Raw genomic sequence first — 23,332 nt, 5'->3', positions numbered from 1 at the left:
AAATTCATCATTTTGATAAGAATTTATTATTATACAACACTTAGGTAGTTACTTGACTTAAGTATTATTTCCAGATTATCACAGGAAATTCACTATCAGTCACCAATTAGGTAGAGCTAATTAGGAATAACATGAGTAACATTGAACCGATGGAAAGTACCTACTTGCATTTAGACTACAACAAAGATTATACCAAAAATGCAGTAACTTACATTATCGATCAATGCTCTTTATTAAGCTTAAGAGGTATCGGTACAAATCGAATCGCCGTTTCCGATGTCGAAACATGACCAGGGTATTTCTTAGCGAGCGATCCTTTCTTGCGCTTTCTTTCGACGCTGTACGGATCAAGCGGCCAGTTTTCGTTAGATCCTGATTCCCCTGATACCTCCAAGGTGTCGCGTCTCCGTCGTTTCCCGGAGACAACCCCAAGTTGAAGCAAGACTGGATTGGTGACCAGGGCGGCTGCGGCGCCGAGTAGGGCGATGCCTGCTACCGGCCATAGCAACGCTTTTGTGGCCAGCTGTAAAACAAGTGAATTTATCGGCATTCGGCAGATGTTCGAGGGATCAGCTGGCGATGTTGTTGTAAAAAAAACTAAGTTCTTTGGTCAAGGTGACCCATTTTTTAAGGTTCGAATACTTCGAATTTATCTTGTGTGTATTTAATAATCAAACTACACACGTTCTTAATTGTGTTGAGAATATTTTGAATACTTCGCCCGACATAGCTAATTCTGCTGCTCACTACATGTCCCCCAAATGTGTCCCCCCCTCTAACTTTTGAACCATAGGTCGAGCTTAAAAAAGACATTAAATGAAAACTATAGCGGACATGATCAGTTTAGCTGTGTTTGAGTTATCGCAAAAACTTTCCCCTTCATAGTAAAGAGACTTACTTCAATTAGGTACTGATTATGCATATTTGCCTATTTATTTAACTCGAGTGAAAGGTACCGTTTCATCCCTTGGTTAACAATTTACTATACTTTAAGCTCCAGTTTAGCTTATTGTGACGGAAGAGTAACTACGGAACCCTACACTGAGCGTGGCCCGACATGCTCTTGGCCGGTTTTATAAGATGCTTCTGCATAAAGTAAGTTTTTGTATAATTGACACACCACATATTTAAATACATTATAAACCTTAACTTCAAACGTAAACTTAAACTAGACAGGTTGCACCAGGTAGTGAAAAGGGGATATAAAACCAGTTAAGTAGCAACAATAAAAATACTAGTAATCTAAATACCTACTAAGTAGTTAAGTTTAAAAATACCCGAAAAGGTAGTCACTAGAAATGGCTGCACACTGTTGTCTTCGATGGGATAATGTCGTCGTAAATATTCGAAACATTGCATAAATAACGCCTAAACAGGATACTGTGTGGGATAAAGCAACTGCATAGGAAGTTAGTGGGTAGAACTAACAGTACCTACATTTGAATTTAGAAAGGAGATTTTGGATTCGATGTTTTGATTATAATTCAATGAATTTTGGTATAAACACGAAAACGTAACAGTCATCAGTTTAAGATATTAATGCCAAGTTCACGCTTAGTGGACAACTGGACAAGGCCGAATCTGACTATCTGATGTCAATGTGGCTTTATCCTCCTGCAGGAAATTCCGTAAAAGTACCACAAAAATAGAAAAGCGTTTTTTCAGACAACATTACGGCTACCACAAGTTTGAAATTGACATGTTCGCTAGCGTGTGCGTAACTTATTTTCTATGCATCTCGCTCGTACTAGCATAATTGTATATTAGTGCGAGCGAAATGCATAGAAAGTAAGTTACGCAGACGTTAGCGAATATGTCAGTTTGACACTGTTAAGGCAGTCGTGGTAAGGCTACTGTTGTAATTGTCGGGAAAGTACCGATTGCGTTTAGTTTTAGCAGTCAAAATCACCTAAATGCTCTGTAGTTGACGGTTTAAACAAATATTTAAAAAAATACCTATGCTGTGTACGGAATATCCCACAGGGGGAATCGGCCTTATTTAACCTTATTTGTATACCCCGTAAAATGTTATTATCACTCTTATTTGAAATCCTGACCAATATATATGTATTTATACGCAGAACGGACTTGACTTAAAAGTCAAGTCTCATTTGCCGTTTAGCTTTTCGTTTTTGGGTCGGAAGGACAGACGGCCGATTAAGCAAATGAGATTAGGGCTACTACCAACGAAAAACCGGGATATTCTTAATAAACTGAAATAGATGTCATGTATGTATTAAAGAAGAAGCCTCCAGTAGCGGATGCTGGATTTGAACCGGCGTCTTTAGCTAACACGGCTTAGTCTTTCTAAGATTGCGTATACTTGCATTGACTAACCGTGTAAGCTTAGACGCCGGTTCGGATCCGGCTTCCACCACCGGGGGTTCTGTCATTTTTCTTTTGTAGAAGACATCTATTTCAGTTTATAACAACAAAATTTGTTCAATAGATCGTAATTTTCCCAAGCCAAACAACAGTCCGACGTCACATACGCAACAAACCTATTGAGATAGTACAGATATGTTGTCACAGAATCATGTAACAATGAGATGCTGAGCAATGAAGAGCGGAACGGTCACGCTATCTCGAGATACCATAATGACTAATGATTACAAAACAAAAGAAGACAATATTCATAATAATCAGAGAGGCGGCAGCAACAGGCAGTTTTGAGCAACTTTCATTCAAACAAGAGGATGAATCCTGGCTGATATTTATGAAAGACCCCAAGTCCCCAACCCACACAATGCCATCGTAAGGAAATATTATTTGTAAAATAAATTTTCCCTTACGTGATGGTGGTCGTGATGTTTATAATGTTCATGTCCCAAATGGTGTTCGTAATGTCCATGCCCGTGGTCGTGTCCATGTCCGTGCCCATGCCCGTGTCCATGTCCATGCCCGTGCCCATGCCCGTGTCCATGTCCGTGCCCGTGCCCGTGTCCGTGTTCGTCGTGATGGTCGTAGTGGTGATCGTCGTGGATGTAGGCATAGCCGTGGCCGTAGGGAGAGCCGTCCTCGTAGCCATCGTGTATTCCGTAACCTGCGAAAGTTGTACTTAAATATTTTGTTAAAGCATATTTATGCTATGCATTAAGTTGGGGTATTTAATTTAATTAGGAGATCGGTTGCACAAATAAATAACCGTTAAAGTTATATTCGTGTTTTAGCATTAGAAAAAAAGGTTAATAATCTTGACGTATCTTTTCATTGACAATTATTGAAAACGTTTTAAAAAATTAGTTTATACTAATGAAAGAAAAAGTATGTATATACTCGTATGTGATCTATAATGTGTAAGTGTTTTTTTAATAAAAAGACACGTCAAGATCGCTTACCTTCTTTATACTACTAGAAAAAAGTATCCGAATACTACGAGAAAGTTTTTCCTACAATTATTTATTTATTTAAACTTTTTTGCACAAATTTACAAAAAAAGAGTACAAGTGGCGGACTTAACGCCTTAAGGCATTCTCTACCAGTCAACAATTCGAGCATCTTAAGAAAACAACTTTTCAGCGGATTTTTTTTACTACATGTTATAAATATATAGGCAATAACAATTGCTGTACTGACTTTCTTCTCACCTGAGGACAATTAGTCTAATTGGTATTATATAAAAAATATAGTTTTCATCTAAAGAGGCTCTAAGTGTTGACTACAGCCCCGCTCATGCATCCCAATTGTCTTGGATACCATTGAAAGACATAGGCACAATTAAAACACAACAAATAAGAACTTAAGAAGTGTGGACATGTCCGGATGTCTTGCCCCTGTATTATTTCGGGTTGCAAGGGATCTTGCGCTTTTTAGGCTTTTTGTTCAGAACCTGTTCTCGCTCCTGTCGAGAACATCTGAACCGGTAGCTAAAGGATTTATATCGCAATATTGTTATTGGCAACAGGTACCGACATTGGTAATTGTAATTACCTTAGTAGTGTAACTAGTTTCGTACTTATTATGTTAATCATCCGTGAGAGACCATCTGCAATTATTATTCAAGAGAAATTTATAAATTAGAGTACCATAACCTCCTGCATCCCGGTGTCCTATTAAAAGGACTAATTCAAATCGAATTTTTAACTATAATTAATAAAAGAAGATTCCAAATTTAAAAGGACTTGGGAGGTTGCTCCCAATTGTCTTTTTAAATTGTAATCTGAATTTTCCCAAGGAACAAACATTCGTGTTGCATCTTTTTCCTTATTATGGCAAACGAAAGTGACAGACACCAACACACACACACTACGGCGACCTAAACCACGTTGTTTCCTTCGACATTTCTTTTCAAGATCGTGGGTAGCTCATGTGAAATCTACAGGTTACGTTCCAATTACCACTGCAATAACGATTCTGGTGGAGCGTCACAGCAGTGGGTGATGTTGCTTTCAATTTCCTTGATAAATTCAGTTATTTACGTTGCCCCATTGCTGTCACGACTGGAACGTTCAATTCAATTCCATTCCTCATTTGTGACCGGATCCGCCAAAACATCCCACTTTATACGAATAACCTGTCAAGGCGTATTTATGGCAAGCGACAAAGTCGGACGTTTTGCCGGTTTCGGTCACATTTTGTCCGAGAGACTGTCTTTGCCCATTTCTGCTGCTATTGCAGCAATAGTTGCTACCGCAACCAGAATGTAACCTTTAGGATTGTTATGGTAATGAAGAACTTGTAATAATTAGGAGCCATACCTTCATGCCCTCCGTGCTCGTGATGCAGCAACCCTCGACTATAACTTGAACTGGAGAGAGCATTGTCCGGGATCTCCTAAAAATAAAAATGTAATAAAAGTTAACAACTCTAAAGCAGGCCTAAAATGACAAAAAACAACATAATGATACGCGAGCTCATTATTAGTCTATACTAATTTATCTACTGTAATGTAATGTATGTGTATTTGTGAAGATATATATACCTATGTACATATAATACATATATGTATCATCACAAATGCTTTATCACAAAATCTTTTGACTGTCCTTTCCTCGAAAAGGCGCTATACGTGTTCCTTAAAAGACATTCGATGAAATTGAGGTACAATTTAGATTTTTTTTTATAATTAAATCCAATTAGAAGGCCGGGCGGCACGGTTGGCTGACTTGATACGATCGTCTGGGCAAGTGGGCACTGCCCCTTCACACGGCCCTTTACGTTTGACGGAACAGTCCCGAGGTGTCTTGGAGACGCCTTTGACATTGTTGTTTTAAATATTATGGAACTACACTTCACATGGTACTGTTTCGTGTAGATGTTTCTTTTTCTTTCCCCTTTTGACCCTACGGGTTGAATGAAGATTTATTGAGCTTACTATAGGAATAGCTTGATTTGCGAATTAATCGCCTTTCCCCACATAAAAACTGCGACAACAACGCAATAACATAAAATAATTCCTTCATTTTAATGTAAATATAAGCAATCCTAGCTAATTACAGAAGGTACCATGCTTACTGCCGTAAAACGGATAACGTTTTTTTTAGTTAATTACATATGAATAGAATAAGTAGTAGGTACTTTAATTCATAAATCAAGTGCACGAAGCGATGCATAACTAATTGCTAAGGCAATAGTTAGTACATTCAAACAAATGCATAATGGAATAATTATATTGCAGATAGATAAACAATGTATAGAAATAGGTGCGACTATATGGTTTCCATAGAGTCAACAAGTAGGAAAATAAATAAAAGGTAAAAAATCATATCCCTCCTTTCTTCTTGATTGAAATGTATAGTTCCTGTCATCCACGATGACGCGCAGATTTGTCAAATCTAACCTTTAATAACATCACAATACGAGTCAAGCACTCGTCGCCGTGAATGACACGATCTATAATCATCAGATGGAATATTCCCAATTGGATTTTTTTTGCTATTGTTTGTAAAATATCCGTTATCCTACCAGGAACCAATGAATCAGCAAGAGGTCATCTCATTGCCTTGATTCATCCATACCGAGAATCTGATATCGCTAACCGTTCGAGGCCGCCGTCACGGGAAAGTGTTCCCCGCTATGCCGCGGTGTGATCCCACTTAGTGCGGCAAATTGCTGTGAATGCTGAGAATTTACATATTACCTTACAATACCACCTAATTTATAAAACGTTTTGAGTTGACTGTGAGCAGCCAGTATATTTTGTCTCTGAAATTTGTAACAGATTCTAGTCCGGATTACAAATCATGATTATATTTAGTGTGTGGTCGCGTATGACAATTGAATATCGTCGTTGTTAGTCTGTTCATTTTCTACAGGTACTTCTTTAAGAGTCACATAAACCCGCCGCCGAAAAGTAGCTCCCACGGACTTCACGATAGCTGTCGTCTGTTGTTACACCTGAGATGAGGATACCGGGATCTCGGGCACCTACATTTAAGAGGAAATCTTCAGGTGACAACCAAAATTACTACCACAAGTTCAGAGCCATAATAAACCGTATACTAGTAACAAGGTTGAAATTTGATTAATATTTTTTTTTGCAATTACAGTGATTAGTGAGTTTTGCAAACGTTCTCGACATTTTCCTCTCTGGATTTTGGCCCTAGACTTTTTTTTTATGAGTTTAATATTACTAGTACCTGTGTCTGTACGTTTTGCTTTTTTATATCATTTGCATTTATTTGTGCGATGAACACAGACATTTGTTCCTGACAGGACCATCGGCTTCATAGGCAGGGTCGCTACCTACTAGGCCAGACCGGTCGTCGAGTATGTATGTATGTATTTATCCATATACGACTATACGTAATATGTAATGTATATCGTCGCTAAGTACCGATAGTACAAGCTTTGCTTAGTTTGGGACTAGGTCGATTTATGTAAGATTGTCCCCAAATATTTATTTATTTATTGACATTCCAGCTTTTATAAGTTAATATTCCAGCTTTTATAATAGTAACTAGGTTACTTCCAACACCGCTAAAAACGGTCAAATAAATGCGCCGTAAACAGACACCTAGCATACAAAATCGGCAAAAATAAACGCAAAAATCGAATAAACGAAACAGTCAGAAACAGATAATCTCTTTCTCATTGCCTTCACAAAATTTCGATACGATTGGTTAAATTTTGCAGGAGGAAAATCTCGAGAATAGAACCTCGATTTCTGAGATATATACGTCGGATTTTTGGACGGAATTGCAGATGTCCTTAACTCCTTATCGCACATTTTTGAGGCACCGCCGGCATCTGCGAGACAGCAACATGACTTAAATTTCTTAAATACGGATCGGAGGATTCGGAGGCCATCTCGTACTGGTCAGTTTGACACGAGCGATGCGTTTACGAATATAACAGCCACAAATTATATAAACTGAAACTTGGGGTCTCGCGCACAAGTTTTTTGCAAAAATCGCGTAGCGTCAGGTCGACGTAATTGACGAAGAGCACAACGTATCAGCATTGTGATATAAGAAGGAAATGCCGACAGCATCCTAGGTACAATGCCCCAAGGGCCCATTTTAAATTTAAGCTAGTTATTAATAGTAATACCTCTGTATATATCTATTATGGAAATAAAAGCTTGTAATTTCGACTGTACACTGTACAGTTGAGTCATGTTTCCGCTGACAAGTTATCAGGAATGTGGAACGGCGAATGATATTCCCACAGTTCTGCATTTGAAATGCGATGAATGGACTAAGTGTGACGGTAATTACATCTCAAACCGCCGCTATTAAAAGCCTACGCGAGATTCTAGACTTAATAACAGCCTATTTACCTAGGGTTAATTCCTTGGGTGTAATTGCATCCTTCAAGTTGCGACAGTTATTAAATTAGTGGCAATTAACTGGGATGTCATATTAAAACAAAAGCAAGTGGTGACTTACAGTTAAACTTATAGTGAACATAGGTACTATTACTTACGGCTGGGTGTCTTTTAGGTATGAATAAATATGAGAATTAATGTTATGAAACTAAAGTAGTAATTTTGAGCATCATGCCTAGATGTTGTACCTACTTACAATTGATATGGTCGTATTGTGCTTGTTTCATCCCAGCCTGTATGTGATAGTAGCTCCTAAGGTAATAAATAAATAATATCCTCTAATAATAGTATGGAACCTTCTTCGACCTTTTTGATTATCTTTTTTATTTATGACACTAATAAGCTTCTGACTTTTGAAAAATGTCATCATTATCAAATATTTCGAACAAATTGTCAATAACACTGCTACAGTATGTTTCTTTTTGTTGTCGATTATTGCAAATAACTTTTGTTCGCAAAATTTAATCTTTTGTTCTAATTAAAAAAATATTAACGTTAGAGCATTCCTGAGAAGTAACCCTACGTGGGATTTCAGGGTTTGTCCAATGGCTAAGGTCACCCTGTATATATTCAATATTATATTCATTCAAAGATATAAATATATGTGTTAAGTTGGCTGGTATATATAATTATAAATTATATTTATCTGTACTTCATTGCAAAAAAATAAATACCTTACGAAATAAGACCTGAAAAGTAAAAGGTGTATCTAGTTCTTGCATTTAGGGCCTGTTTCACAATGTCCAAGTAAAGTATTGGATAGCTAATTAACAAATAAATTAACTGCCAGATAAAACTTCCTGTAAATCTACCAGTTAAAGCTTATTTGAAGATTGTGAACCGCCAACGATGACTTTATTCGTCAGATAACTGGCAAGTACCTTATTCAGGATTTTACTTGGATATTGTGAAACAGGCCCTCAGAAATCTTACCTTAAATCTTATTGGGTTGTGAATCGGAGCAAAACTGGCATATCTGCCTACTTCTTCTTTCTGCAGGGTTTTCACATTAGTCGAGTTCTAAAATATATAATATATTAAGAATATTAGTACTTATTTATCGCGAAGCGCTATTTTATGTCTGCAACTGTCGACTAAAAACTACTCAACTATAGCTTGGATTTAGTAGTAGTAGTAAAACACTTTTTTGCACAAAACAAGTACATAAGGGATCTCTTCCAGCTAACCTTTAAGCAACTGAGCGACTTCTAGGCCTTCCTTTATTTTTTCTAGCTACGGCTTTAGTGCTGCTTTCTAAAGCTATTGAATGTATTTGAAGAAAATCATTAAGAAGTATCGTACTTACAACATCCTCCTCCACATAATAATCTCTAATGTTTGCGTTAAAAACATTATTCGGAAGTTCCTCACATGTCACAAAATTGTTCTCAATGTACACAAAATTCAACAACAGAATCCGTAGAAGGAATTCCCCTGATACACCACACATAGTAAAGTCCGGTTCTGCGGCAGTAACTCACAGCGCACGACAACGCACAAGAAATATTGCCTGGGATCACAATACCTACATAGCGAGCTGCCACTTCATATTGTACTTTATAAAATGTATGAAAGTGGGGGTTGACAATTTGATAGGAGTCTAAACAATGGTGTCGTCCGAGCTATCGCTACACCCCGTTGGGTCTTGCGTAGCCGTTTCACCAGCTTTGTTCGTAATTTATAATGATGGTCATGTTTGTCGGGATTGTTTCACGGTGGATGCTTCGCGCAGTCTTCGAATTGAAAAACCGGATCTCAAGTATCTGAAGATGATAGATTTGCTCAACTTGAAGAGGTTAATTCAATGCTTAGCTTAGACTTCTGATAAATCAGCGCACAAAGAATTTCCGCATATGATTATATCGTTCGAGTGCAAATCATGCATAACGCTGATGTGGGGTGGGATAAGAAAAATAGTGGATAATTGCGACCGTTTAGAAAGCCCCGCAGTGCATAAGTTATGTTATGGCAAATTAACGCATTAAAGCGATAAAGTTTTTTAGTTAGTAGACGTAAGGTGTATTATGGTTTGTAACTTTAATGAGGATCATTCCAGTCATCGTTAGCGTACCTACGATTGAAGCTTGCGGCAAACAATTGTAATCAACTTATGCAAGCCACAGATACTAACTGGTTTACTGCGCCTTGAGTAAGCGTGGTTTGCTATGTCGAACAGTAGATATTACAAAGTTAATATCGTTACGATTAGTACTAGATTCAGTTGTCAATAGAATTGAGCCTTTGTTGTCATTTACGCTATTGTGTGATTTTCATGTAATGTAAACGTAGCATCGACTACCATTCGCACTTTACGGTATATCTGTCAGTTGATGAATGATGCTTCGGTTGTGGAAAAATTAGCCGCCATTTATGGTTAAAAAAACAACAATCGCACATCTTGCTTCAAATATGTTACCTATAGTTTGCTTAGTTTACGTAAAAGACTAAAGAATGTGAGAAAGGCATCGCATCAAAGACGAATATCCAATTCAGTCACTATTATTACATTGTAAAATTGTACTCAAACTAAGTTTTCTCGACCAATTCCCTAGGCTCCAAAACCAATCTACTTTTAAATTCTAACCCAAGTAAAAATAACAACAAATTGAGGTACAATAGCTTTCTCAATTTCTGGGAAATCACGTTCGGGAGCCAAAATAAATCTAGATAGCCCGCCGCCTCAACATTACGAGAACGAAGTCGGTTTTATTAGTTTTAAATTATTTATTTCGCCACAACAGATTTACGATTGGCACCACGATATATCAGCAGCCCGCCAATAAAATTCTATTTAACGCAGATATAGAGAGTCTGAAAATGGCAACATAAACACACAATCATTGTAGGCAAGACCTTTATATTATGCGAGGAAGCTGCCGTCTCTATAGTCGCTAGTGACTTCGACCAGTCTTTTAGCTTGCTCTTTGAAAAGCTGAACAACGTTAGGACCCCACGGGCCAAGGGACTCGACCCCAAAATGGCATTAGATAACATTACGATTTTTAGTTGTTGGCTGTTGGCATAAGTCTTTTAAAGATGTTTCCATTGATTTCTCGCATGTTCTTTTCCTCCAGCGAAATATATATAACGTATTGATTTAAGTTAAAACGTTTTTTTTTTCATAAAAGCTTTTTTTAATCGATATTGTGTCAGACATACGTCAGGTGCACCGACCCGAATTATATCGATGTACACTCGTATATCGTCTCGTTTATGTTAACTTCAAATGTTGTTGGTCAGCTGTTGACCAATCGTAGCGAGCCAGTCTTCCATATTATTTATTTATTTAAATTTTACAATATTAATCTAAAATTACATTGCAGCATTGATTTAAAACTTTGTGTGTGAACGTGAACATGTAACGATACATAGAAGTTTACAGTCATGCGAGACGTCATGTCATAACCATGAAATACTTGCCTCTAAGACCAAAAGACTCTAATTCTCGCATGATAATTTGATATTCGGTAATTAGACTAGAAACTTATCGGTCCACACTTCCGCCAACGAAGCGAAACGAATGTGCAAGAGTGCGACGCACCAATAATTATGATATTTAAATTAAAACTGAATGGGGTTAAGCGCTGTCAAATGCTTTAAATACAGAAGGCACTCCTGGATTACGACCAGCGACTGCAAATGCCGGAGTTAGCACCTGACTCCTCAAGCTGTTATAGGAACAGGGCAGAGCACAGCGCTATTATTTATTTTTAGATTTAGATTTTAAGTTTTATATGTATTATGTTGTGTTTTTAAATAAATCTATTATTGTAATAGCTTAAGAAAATTGGTGGGGTATTTAACATAAGGACCGGGTTTCTCTGATCGAAAGCCAGTTATGGCCAGTGGTACAGTCAAGGTACTATATATCGACACGGACAAAGTGCCAATAATATGTTCACACTACCTTAATGTACACAGTAAGACCATCAGGGGCCGACTAAAAGTATATAGTTGTGGGTATAAATGGGTTAATTTATTTACACTTACAGGTGCGTTGGTACTATTGTAATAATTATAACTTAATTTATCTAATTTAATTTTAAGTTTTGACGTGTAATATGTATTGATATTACTTATTTATAAATGAGTATGAGTATTGTCTGATATCGCTGAGTGCAAGCTTTCTCAAAGCCATATCTAGTATCCGTCTACATTTGTATCCCCTCGCAATTTCTAGGCATCGCCCTGCAGGTACCGTTCAAGCCCCCTTTATTTTACGATCTTAAATTCTTCACAAGCTCCATAGGTGAAAAAACTGGTGTGTGTACGAAGGAAATTGCGAAGAGGGTAGCAAGGTAAATGGCCCACAAATAAATCCCTGGGGTGGATTAATGTGCCGTACGATTTTAAATTATTTACTAAATTGTTTTTATTTAATTTATTGGTTGGTACTTATTGCTGTCGAGTATTCTTATGGAAGTTATCGTATTTTACTTTCGTAATATTTATGACAAATTAAGTAAAAATACCCAATATAATATTTCGTTTAAGTGAGGTACTTTCTTAATGAAAGGTATAAATGCTGTGTAATAAATACAATGAAATAGGCAGAGATTATCTTTTACTAGAAGTAGAAAGCCGCGGAGTTGAAGACGAGTTTCCATTGTTGATCGTTCGTTTTTATGTTATATTCTTAATGGGTAATTCGAGGGAGTTTCTAATTAGTGGTTAAGCTTTATGATAGGATTAACCGGTCTCAACATCTCTTGAAATTCTAAATTGACCAAAAGTGGTGAATGCGAAATACGTAGTTGATTCTGATTATTTGTGATGTGGAAACGAGAGCTGAGGGTCAAGTGAGAATCGTTTAGGTATAAAAAACGCCTTTTATTTTAGTCAGTACTAATCACGGAAACTGAGCACAATAAGTATAATAATTATTTGTGTTTTGATATTAGTTTAATAAATAGTTAAGTTCATGCTTCAATTTTAACATGCAAACAAAACAACCCTCACAAACTCCATAATCGTTAGCTCAGTCAACAAATCGAAGAACCGTGTTCCCAAACCGAATCCCAAGCATCCTTACATCGATCAATGTCTCGCGACATCAAAGAACACAACCAGAGCCTAAGCAGGTGCCGCTGCCGTGCCGGGAACGATAGATCGAGTTCAAATCGAGTATCAATAGCGTACGATTTACGCGATGCGAGATTGCGTCACACCATTTAGAAACCGTTTGGTTTGAGTGATCGAATGCGATCCGAATTGATGGCTGTAAAGCTGAGTCCACACCGTCGAATTGAAATAAGAGGAGAGCATCAACAACGCCAAAAACAACGGATACTGGTCCTGGTCCTTTAAAGACTTGTACCTACACATTTTTTTAATGATCCCCACAACAGTAGGTGCCTCTCCTCCTAACCTAACCTAACCTAATCCAACTTTTCTTTCAAGAAAACCTCAACAGGGTAAATTCCACGGGCGGAGCAAGTACGCTATATTGATTCATATAAGCATATCATATCGTCTAGCTACTTGTATTTTTATGTAAATCGTGAGCTAGTGATATATTAACACAGAAATCGTTACACATTTTTCACCTTACGGCCATGTGACGGTAACGAAACGGCCAAACTATATATTTTGATTAAGGTGTAGTTTGTGACGTTTAAAGCTTGAACGGTAGCTTGGCTCTACAAGAGATCTGATAACTTTTTGACAGTGCGAGCCTTATGGCTTCCTCTTGGCAACATTTTGTCATGAAAATGTTTTTGATGGGGTGTCTCGTTCTGAACTATAGCTGTGACCCTATTACTTTTTTTTAATAGCCTGTTTGAGCGTCCCACTGCTGGGCAAAGGCCTCTCCCCTAAATTTCCACGATTCCCGATTTGGTGTTTCCTTCGGCCAGTTGTTCAGGAAGCTGTCCAGGTCATCCCGCCATCTCCGTCTGGGCCTGCCCCGTCCACGTCCCAGTACCGGCATCCACTTAGTGGCTATGCTAGCCCACCTCTCCGGATGCATGCGGTAGATGTGACAGGCCCAGTCCCATTTTAGCCTAGCGGTTTTTTCGCCTTCGTCAGCAATGCGAGTTTTTGAGCGCAGCGTGGTGTATGTCCTTATTACTTACGTAAGTGAAATTTACAAGTGTAAATTAGGTCTAAAAGCGTTGCCTGTGTGAACTTAGCTTTAATTGTTAAAGACTATTAAAATAACAAAGTTTGGTGGCATGTTAAATCAACAGATTTTTATGTACGAGTCACACTCTTAGAGTGTTTAGCGTTGTCTGAGAGAGCTTAGTTTTAATTGGGTTAAGTTTTGTTTTGAGAATTGTGTATAATGTAAACGAGTTGTGTTAACAGCTACAGTGTGTAAAATAAACGACTTAAATGATGGGTGTTTTGTGTCTGGGGATTCGTTTTTAAAAAAACTACTCTAAGATAAGAAATATATTTTGTACCAAAACATTGTGTTAAATAAAAATAATATTATCAATTAAATTATCGAAGCAAAACTGATAGAATGATATTGGAATCATATCAATTAGCTGTCATTAGTATGTAAAGTTTAGTAGGTATCTGCTAAACTTAAATCCTGTCCCGTGCACTACACTCATGAATACATATCTCGTCTAGATGACGGATGCATTTGCCGATGACTCCCCAGCAATATGAGTAATGTGGGCTGAAAAATGCCGTAATACCGAGCACTGGCATTAACGCATCTGAATATGCGAGGGTGAAAATGTGGGCTTAAAATAGAAAGGGGGTGACTTTGAGACGTCTTGTACGCAGCGTTCTTGCGGTGAAAGGGTAGGCGTGTAGTGTAATGGAAGCCGTTTTGAAAAATGGGTGTTGACTTGGTGAGAAAAGAAAGTATCTAAGGTTGTCTCTCAGTTGTGTCAAAAGCCTTTGACTCAAAGGTAGGGGCTATTGATTATCAAATCGGAAAAAAGTTATAGATAAGTGTTCTATAGTGATAACCGATGATGAGGCTTTCTCGAGTGCAGCTTACAACCGGTATTGGATATTGTCACATCACTATAGCGCGGCAAGGACTGACAGATGAGCATCGCGGCAATGGCGGCCGTAGTGGTGTTTCCCAAGTTATGTCTGTTTTTATTGTATTTAATCCTTTATTTGATGATGATTGGTGTATTTAGTTTAACAATAGTAACGATGGTAGGCACAACAGTTTGGTTAATAATTAACTATATTTTACACATGCTTAAATCAAAATTAGATAATATTTAGATATTTCACCAACATGTAACAAGACGCTTTTGTCGGACAGATTTTTATAATCCAATTTTCCCTAAAAGAAAAACCTAAGAGTGAATTAAAATTTGAGTTTATGATTTCTATATTCACGCAAAAAGTGTCCAAACTTGATTTATGAGCATCAACTTATCCTCAACCGTAGTTACTCAAGCTGACGTGCCATTAACTTAAACAAAGGTCACTCACTGCCCAAAGCGACCCGTAAAAACACTTTACCTTTGCACAATCGAAAAGAAAAATACCCGGAAATTCCAGGAAAAATTACCCTCGTTAAGACCAGAGGAATTGGCGTTAATAAAAAACCCCGTGTAATTCGGAAGTGAGGGCGTTGACAAATGATCAGCCTAGAGCTCTAATGAGACGCACCCTGTATCACCTGATGGCAAATAAAATGGAATAAAATGCCTATCTGATATCTCGCTATGGTACGCGGTTCTCACTTGTTTTTGGGGTGAAATGAAATTTTTACGTGCTCCTCATTTAGCAAGAGAGGTAATTTGTAAATTTCAAATAAGCTTTCGCGTTATGCGTTGTCATTTGTTAGATAAGCCTTGGTGGAAACAGGAGCAAATGTCGTGCAATGGGTGCATGAATGTTCGAATTACAAGCCTATATTCCAATATTGGATTATCCGGATTAGTTTAACTAATTAATTACAAATATGCACACCGTGTCGTGTTTTATTCACCGTATACCATTACTGATCGGTGACGCGACTGAAGTAAAACCTCAACCTTATTGACATGGTTTCAAAATCAAATTTTCAATGATATAAACTAAAGTACTATATCCGTCGCAAACAATACACTCGTACCGGTAGGTGAGAGCAAATCAATTTCTAAACCAAAATGACACCCGAACAATCCGGTAATCCGGAATTCGAACAGACCCGGATTCAAATTTAGACTTGCTCTTGTTTGTCGGGGCTTATTTATGTTTATTACCTGCGTTATACAATAGGGTTTTCTCGTCGATTGGAGGTAGTGTACATGACGATCGATAGCTTCGGTAATGTTCACTAGTTTCATACTGGAGCATTTTTTCTGTTCTTAGGGACTGTGAGCATTTCTCGAGGAAGAGTTCTGGAACAAATATATAGGTAGTTTATTTTGCTCGGGGAATGAAAACAGCATGAGGATTCGCTACAAGTGTTTCTTATATAATCGAGATGCTTTGGATTTGTACCACGAAGATGAAGATGATATACACCGTAGGAATGCTCATTGTGAAGAACACGTCATTGTTACGTTTTTTCTATAAACCCCATTCACAATAACCATTTGTTATCCTTAAGCTTATCTCGGGATATGGAAAAATGTGTCACGGCCTCTGGTAGCTTTATCATATTATGCATGCTAACTATTCTGAACTACATAACAATTACTAAGTAATACTGTAATATTTAATTCAGTAGTTATTGAAATTTGAAATAGGCATATTATGTTGACAAACAAGTAGGTGTCAGCGTCTGTGGATGCCATTTATGATATTTTTTACAGGTTTATTTATTTTATTTTATTTAAACTAACATGTAGCTACGTACCCATTGACAATCTACAATACCTTTAAATTTGGTCAATAAACATTTTCTATCAAAATAAAAACATAATTTCACGATCCGCCCCTATATTTTGACTATCCACATTTAATCCCACATGACAATTATGACACGTTTTGGAACGTGCCTCTGAATTCACAGCGCTATGGTGTTCCGCGGTTTACCGTTGTACAGGATTATCGGGAACCTTCGATGATCTACAAATATGTCCGTGTCAGTACTCCTTGTATCAGCGGTACCCAAACTGTCTCAGTCGCTACAATTTGAGGTACAGTCACGTCTGAAAATATCGATACTAAAAATGTGCCAAAAATATGTGTACACCACCTTAATATATGGGCAATAAAGTCGTGTATACAATTTGAGGTACAGTCACGTCTGAAAATATCGATACTAAAAATGTGGCAATAGTAGGTGTACACCACCTTAATATATGGGCAATAAAGTCGTGTATACATACTTTTGGCACTTTTTTGTATCGATATTTTCAGACGTGACCGTAGAAGTGAAGTGTATATACTGTGCTTTCGAAATACAGTCGCGCCCGTCATGACTCAGCCCATTAGTTGAACTTGAAAACGAGATAGGCTTACAAAATATCTTTAGTTTAAAAGAAAAGGTAAAATCTCTAGTTTATTGGCGATAAGGGCGCCTGATATCTTTAATATCTGTATTCTAATACTCTTTATGACGGTCGTGTACATAGAATTTAGTCGATAACTCATTTCAAATCATCCCCCATTTATGAATATTACCTTATAATTTCAATTAAAATATCTTGAGGAGCCCACTGATTCACTATATTTTGTAGGTACTAGAACGAAATAGAAGGAAAATGTTCGCTGAAACCCATAATATGGCGCGGTGAGAGAAAAAACACTGGTAATTTCTTAGTAAAAGGGCCAATCGAATCGCAGAAAGGTTTCCTCAAATGACTGGCGTAAATCGTGAAATAACAGGGTTAAGTATAATAATAGCCGGTTAAAAACTTAAAAAAATATATGCTTTGATCAGAAATCACGATTTCTGTGTATTTTTTTTCAAATAAGTGTGTTCTTGAACACATAATCTACAATATAAAAGTTTAAAACTTAAGTATAGGCAGGTGTGTAAACATAAATTTTCATACGCAAATACATGTTTTTATCACCGTAATTTTCCTAAAGTAAAACTCCTTCGACTAAAAGCCTACATTATAAAACATAACTCATATAACTCGGGTCCCCTTCGCGGCCGCTTTAACAAATTGCCTCTAAGATTAAAGCGTTTATTACAAGCCAGCTACCCTTGCCCTAGTAATAAGGCCCGAATTCGTGGGTATGCGAAAGAGTGTTGCTTTGCTAAAAAGCAAGTAAAGCAGCATGCACAATGCTTATTGATCGCGTGGGACCATATGGAATCCACACGGCTATTGATAGCTGAAAGTCTCTTAGTACCTTATTATTGACGACGTTTCGAGCGACAATAGCGTTTGATATCGTGACATAATCCATTGTGAATACTTACATCATGTTCAGTACAAGATACTAGGGAGAGCTAATAATAGAAACAATTTCAATTTATGTATTGCTTACATTTCTCAAAATTAAATGATTTCACCTTTGAAGAGCTAGGTTTTCCATTTGATTAATAGCAATAAAGAAGAAGAAGAAGATAGCGAAGATAGATGAAAAAAAAAACCGAAATTCAAAATCATGTATAAAGAGGACTATGTTAGAAGGAGGACGAAGAAGAGAAGGACATCGGGATCAGAATGAATAATAAAACGGTAAACAGTTGATGATATATCAAACATAAATTTTATAACCCCCCAAAATGAATAGCTGCTATTTCTATACAGCGAAATGAACCCTACGAACGACACATAAGTTAAAAAAAGTTTGTCTGGCAGAAAAACAAACATACAAGCGCTGGAAAAACATTACCCAATCTTTGTTAATCAACAAGTAAGAACACTAAGAACATATTACACTTTCAGAAAGGTACCTACCCATAGGCCCCATATGTCCAAGCCCTTAGTGAACGCTCAACGTAAGTGTCAGTCGGCAAAAGGGCCTGCATCCGGCCGTGCGTGAGTTATGTAGTAGCCGTAAACGCCGCCAATTTGCGTGAGAGCTTCACAGACATGTTTAGATAGGACCATGGGAACACTTTTTGACACATTAAAGCTGGGTTAGGGTAATCAAGAAGGTAAGCCTTAAATATGTGAGCTGTTTACAGCCTTAGGGTAGGAACTATTTTTTTGTATAATAAAATAGTCTTCAGGCAAAATTGAAGTGACTTGCGATGACGGCGTTAAATAATTCACTAAGCTAACATAAACAAATCCAAAACTATGGTAACTGTGTTATATGAAGCTTTACTATTCAGTTTAAACGCACCGCATAGCATGTCTATGTGTATTCATATATAGGAAATATGCGAGTTTCGTGAGTGTTAACAGTGATAGGTGGCAATGGGAGGGGATTATGCGGGTGGTTCGCGGTAGGGGACAATATTCATCATTTAGAGATCCAGCTGTGAATATTAATTTTTGCGCGGTCCATATTTGGCCCTAACTTACCACCAAACGTGACGATTTGTTAATTAATGTTTTTTTAAGCTTTGTAGCCCTTGATGGAGGGTCACTATTTGACAGTTTCTTCCGAATCATTTTCGTTTAGTGATCACATTTTTGTCTAATCTAGAATTAGTCTAGATTTTGATGGCATTTATATTCCCAGAAGTATCCCAAAAGTAAGTACAAGACGTAAAGTCCTCAAGAGTAAACGGAATTTCGTCTTACTTTATGTTACAATTTTTTTTATTTGTTGTTTATAAATGATCAGCCAGACACATCAAAATGTATGCCAAAAGGGAATGTAGGTACGAGTATGTGTATTAGACTGACACACATCTTTTAAATCAACACGACGCAGCGCAGATGTTCTATACATCTGCATGTAAGTGACAATGCAACACGCACTTGCACAATTAAAAAGTCTAACTTATCACTTTATCACACATAAATTCCCAGACATGTATAAAAACCCCTTATCTATTGATCCCCAGACATATCTCCCCAGTCGGACAAAGAGCTAGTAATCTCCAGGCTCGCGGACAGCTCACGCGCGGACATTTCCATATTTATTGCTCACGGCCACGCCGATATATAAATGACTAGGAAGTTCTACTCGCTAATGTCGGACCTAGAAGGGCTTATCAACAAGGACAATGTAAACAGTAGGACATTCTACACAATGAGTATAAAAGTGAAGTAGTAGTTGTAATAGAGAGGTAAAGTTGGTGAAAACGTGCCCCCTAGCATGACAGCCGAAACAGATGCCAATGTACTGGGTGCTGTCTGTCTTTTCAACTTTTGACCGTCAGAATTACCGCATAATGGACGGATCTGCCATCTCATTAACAATCAAAGCACGTAATTGTCTTAAACTTTATACATCTTTGTCAGTCAATGTATCTTCGGTAATATCAAGGGATCGAAACCTGAGCGAAGCCAGTCCCTCTGGGTCTTACGAAGATAAAGGCTACATCGGATGGCGACTGCAGCAATACTACTATTGCAAAGTTGATGCGAACCGTGTTACTGTCAGTTTTCTTGATAAATGGCGTTGCATTCGTTGCCGCACTGCTGTCGCGATGAAAACGATCATATCGTCACTCATATAAAGAGATTGACAGCGACATCGCCTGTTCCTGCTCCTGCAATGCTGCATGAGTAAAGCAGCATGTTGCCGCAGTCGCAATTGTAACCTTTAGTATAACATCTAAGACGCGACTTTGTTAGAGCAACAGCATACACGGTTTTATTAAGAATATAATTTATGTTCTCGTATTTACTTGTGGCTTAGCCAAGAAGGGTGAATTTTTAGTTAATTAACATCGAGTACCTAGTCAAACACGATAAGAACAATTAATAGCCTTAATAGTTTTGTATGAGACATTGCGTTGCGTTGTGTGGTTTGAAACGTGCCTACAAATGGGAATTAATTGTTTTAATTTAAATCGCATGCAAAACTGCAAATTAAACGAAATACGTTATACGTTTGAATACACAAACTGAGGAGATAAAGTAAATACTTAGGCACAAATAAAATTATTTATGATCAAATGTAAATAATTCAGTATTTCATTCGGTTCGACAGTAACTTTTAACTTGTGGGTCGCAAAGGCCTGGGGCCTATTGCATAATAAAATACAAGCTATTTTTTTTAATACTACGTCGGTGGCAAACAAGCATACGGCCCGCCTGATGATAAGCAGTCTCCGTAGCCTACGTACGCCTGCAACTCCAGAGGAGTTACATGCACGTTGCCGACCCTAACCCCCTCCCACCCTCGTTGAGCTCTGGCAACCTCACTCACCGGCAGGAACACAACTCTATGAGTAGGGTCTAGTGTTATTTGGCTGCAGTTTTCTGTAAGGTGGAAGTACTTCCCCAGTTGGGCTCTGCTCTAGATCTGGAATGACATCCGATGTGCTGTGCCCTACCACACAAAGCGAGATGACATTCACAATGCCCATACCTCTCTTTTGGACGTACTTTAAGGACGTACCCGGGTCCTTATATGGTACTGTCCAATACACTAATATGGTACTGTCGAACTGATCTGATGATGGAGCCGGAAGATATGAACTAGAACTTCATGATGGAACATCGTATCATAGCTGTGTTTGGATTTGTTAGAAAAGTCTTGTAATGAACGTTGACCACGATTAGTTTCAAGGTCTGATGATGAAGCCGGAAGGTAGGCACTGGCATTCCATGATGGAATATCGTATCATAGTTGTGTTTGCACTTGTGAGAAAGGTCACGTAATGGACTTTGAACACGATCAGGTTTCAAGGTTATAACAAACCTAATATATATTGATTTTGCGTGCATTTATAAAAACGTGTTTTTCTATTGTTTTTTAAACTTTTAATTTATTTGAAATAAACTTAAATCATGCCTCTTGAGCCCGATTTTGATGTATTTGATTTTAGATTTTGTTGTGGATATTATTTATCACCTGTTAACTGTGAGTACTGTGCCACTTCTAGTCCAGAGACATCACATATCCATCGAAATTAAAATCAGAATCGTTCCTAATAGTCTAGGATGCAGAAGTAATGTGTAATCTAATCTGAGACAAGAGTTGGCAATCAATTTTAGATTTTTTCAAGTAAATGAATCATCAGTTGAATACATTAAACAAGGTCTCCACTTAAGTTGTATTTCTACATAATTAATCAATGGATCTTTATTGACAATAACAATATACATAATGGATATATACAGATGATTACTATAACTAGCTTATATCTAAAATAGGCCCTTGAGGCATTGTACCAAGGATGCTGGCGGCATTTCCTCGTTGTATCGCAATACTGATACGTTGTGCGAGGAAGCCGCCAGCTCTTCGGTCACCAGTTACGTCAACCAGACGTTTCGCGATTTCTCCAAAAAACTTGTGCGCGCTGGGACCCCATGGACCTAGAGTTTCAACGCCAAATGGTACAAATATAATTAATTGCGGAGATTTTGACCAACTTGAACATTTATTTTATAAAAGAACAAATTACGCTTTGATAAATAATGTAAAGCTTTTAACTGTAAAATGAGACCGTTTAAAATAAAGTTGGGGTAGTTTATCAGAGCCGCACCGTTGAACTTTAAAGTCCTTAACAGCTTGAACTATGTCTGCAATACTTTGTCGATAGTTCCAGTCTTTTAACTTTGTTTACCTTTTCGAGCTGACATTGTAGTCGTACTTCTTATATTAAACGAGAATTTAAGTATAGATTGATTGGTGGAGTAAAATTATCTTCGGGAATTTGAAATAGATTAGCACTCAGCAGGCGTATTATGGATGGTTTTATTCACGTGATAAAATAATCCGTCACTTTTGAACACCGCGGGATTGCCAGTAACGGACACCGTTTTATCACGCTGTCACGTAGACAAGAATGATCATCATATCCGTACAGGTTATTCAGGTTTTATACCTATAAAGTGATTTGAACCTCACTATAAGTAAGAGTATCTTCTTTTAAAAAGGAGAAAACTAGAGTTAGAACTTTTAGGGATTTGCCACACTGTATGCGTTCTGCGGTCTGCGGTCAGGTCATTATATACATTTCAATTCGACCTGACCTGACCGCAGACCGCAGAACGCATCAAGTGTGGCATATCCTTAAGTGGTGGTTTCATGGACTAATTCACGGATAGATTATTTTCTCTTATATTACTCTTAAAAAAATTGTAACTTATTTACTGGATCAATGTTTTAATCTTCTGTTTATTTGTAGTACTTACATAACAACCTGGGGAGTTTTCCTTAGAGAATTATGTCACAAGTTACACAATTTTCTACGCAAGACTCAACATTTCAAACTAGTACATAACATCTCTTCTATACATTTCTTACTATTATAGCTATTCTTCCAAACATTCGAAACTCATACATCAATACCCACATCTTGGTAGATACAAAATCAAGCATAAGCGCGTACATATCTTTTCACCAGGATGCAGGATATAAACAAGGATTTCAAATAGAAATCAAAATAGCCCGACTAATTCTATTAAGGCGTGCGAAGGAATACGAACACTCAATACTTCCTAATGTTCTTGAGTTACACGATCCGGATGGGGCGTGAATTGCTTGTATTTGTTGATGCTGGCTGCCCAACTGGCTCCCATGATGTCGGAGGCGCTAGAAGAGGACTAAAGCTCGCATGGATAATGAAGACGTATGTACACTCACCTGATAGGAAGTGGATACGAAAGCACGTAAGAC

The 23,332-nt window shown here is 37.6% G+C and overlaps 2 protein-coding genes across 6 annotated transcripts in view; one reads left to right on the top strand and one right to left on the bottom strand.

The window, feature by feature from the left end:
- LOC133525931 (protein sprint) overlaps positions 1–23,332 on the top strand; it is a 474,626-nt gene that overhangs the window by 160 nt on the left and 451,134 nt on the right. The window contains exon 2 of one of the 3 annotated variants that reach the window (XM_061862359.1): positions 6,255–6,390. The exons of 1 other annotated variant lie outside the window; for it this stretch is intronic. The gene's annotated coding sequence lies outside the window, so the exon portion shown is untranslated. Of the gene's footprint in view, positions 1–6,254; positions 6,391–18,722; positions 18,741–23,332 lie in introns of those variants that run through there. One more of the 3 variants, XM_061862360.1, reaches the window with a different exon arrangement.
- On the bottom strand, positions 10–23,332 carry LOC133525938 (zinc transporter SLC39A7-like). 3 transcript variants are annotated; one of them, XM_061862370.1, is made up of 6 exons: positions 23,143–23,332; positions 15,937–16,074; positions 8,702–8,788; positions 4,698–4,773; positions 2,793–3,043; positions 10–523 (listed from the first exon to the last, which is right to left on the bottom strand). In XM_061862370.1, exons 2-6 carry the CDS (start codon positions 16,018–16,020, stop codon positions 221–223), a joined length of 801 nt encoding a protein of 266 aa, XP_061718354.1. In that variant the 5' UTR covers positions 16,021–16,074; positions 23,143–23,332; the 3' UTR covers positions 10–220. The 3 variants fall into 3 exon arrangements, with proteins under 3 accessions (XP_061718354.1, XP_061718353.1, XP_061718352.1); XM_061862369.1 differs by lacking the exon at positions 23,143–23,332 and having other exon boundaries at positions 15,937–16,414; XM_061862368.1 differs by lacking the exons at positions 15,937–16,074; positions 23,143–23,332 and adding an exon at positions 9,075–11,079.

The sequence above is a fragment of the Cydia pomonella genome, chromosome 15 (assembly GCF_033807575.1).
Source record: "Cydia pomonella isolate Wapato2018A chromosome 15, ilCydPomo1, whole genome shotgun sequence".
NCBI classification, from domain to species: domain Eukaryota; kingdom Metazoa; phylum Arthropoda; class Insecta; order Lepidoptera; family Tortricidae; genus Cydia; species Cydia pomonella.
The sequence above is the reverse complement of the archived record's forward strand: the minus strand, read 5'-3'. Positions and strand labels throughout refer to the sequence as shown.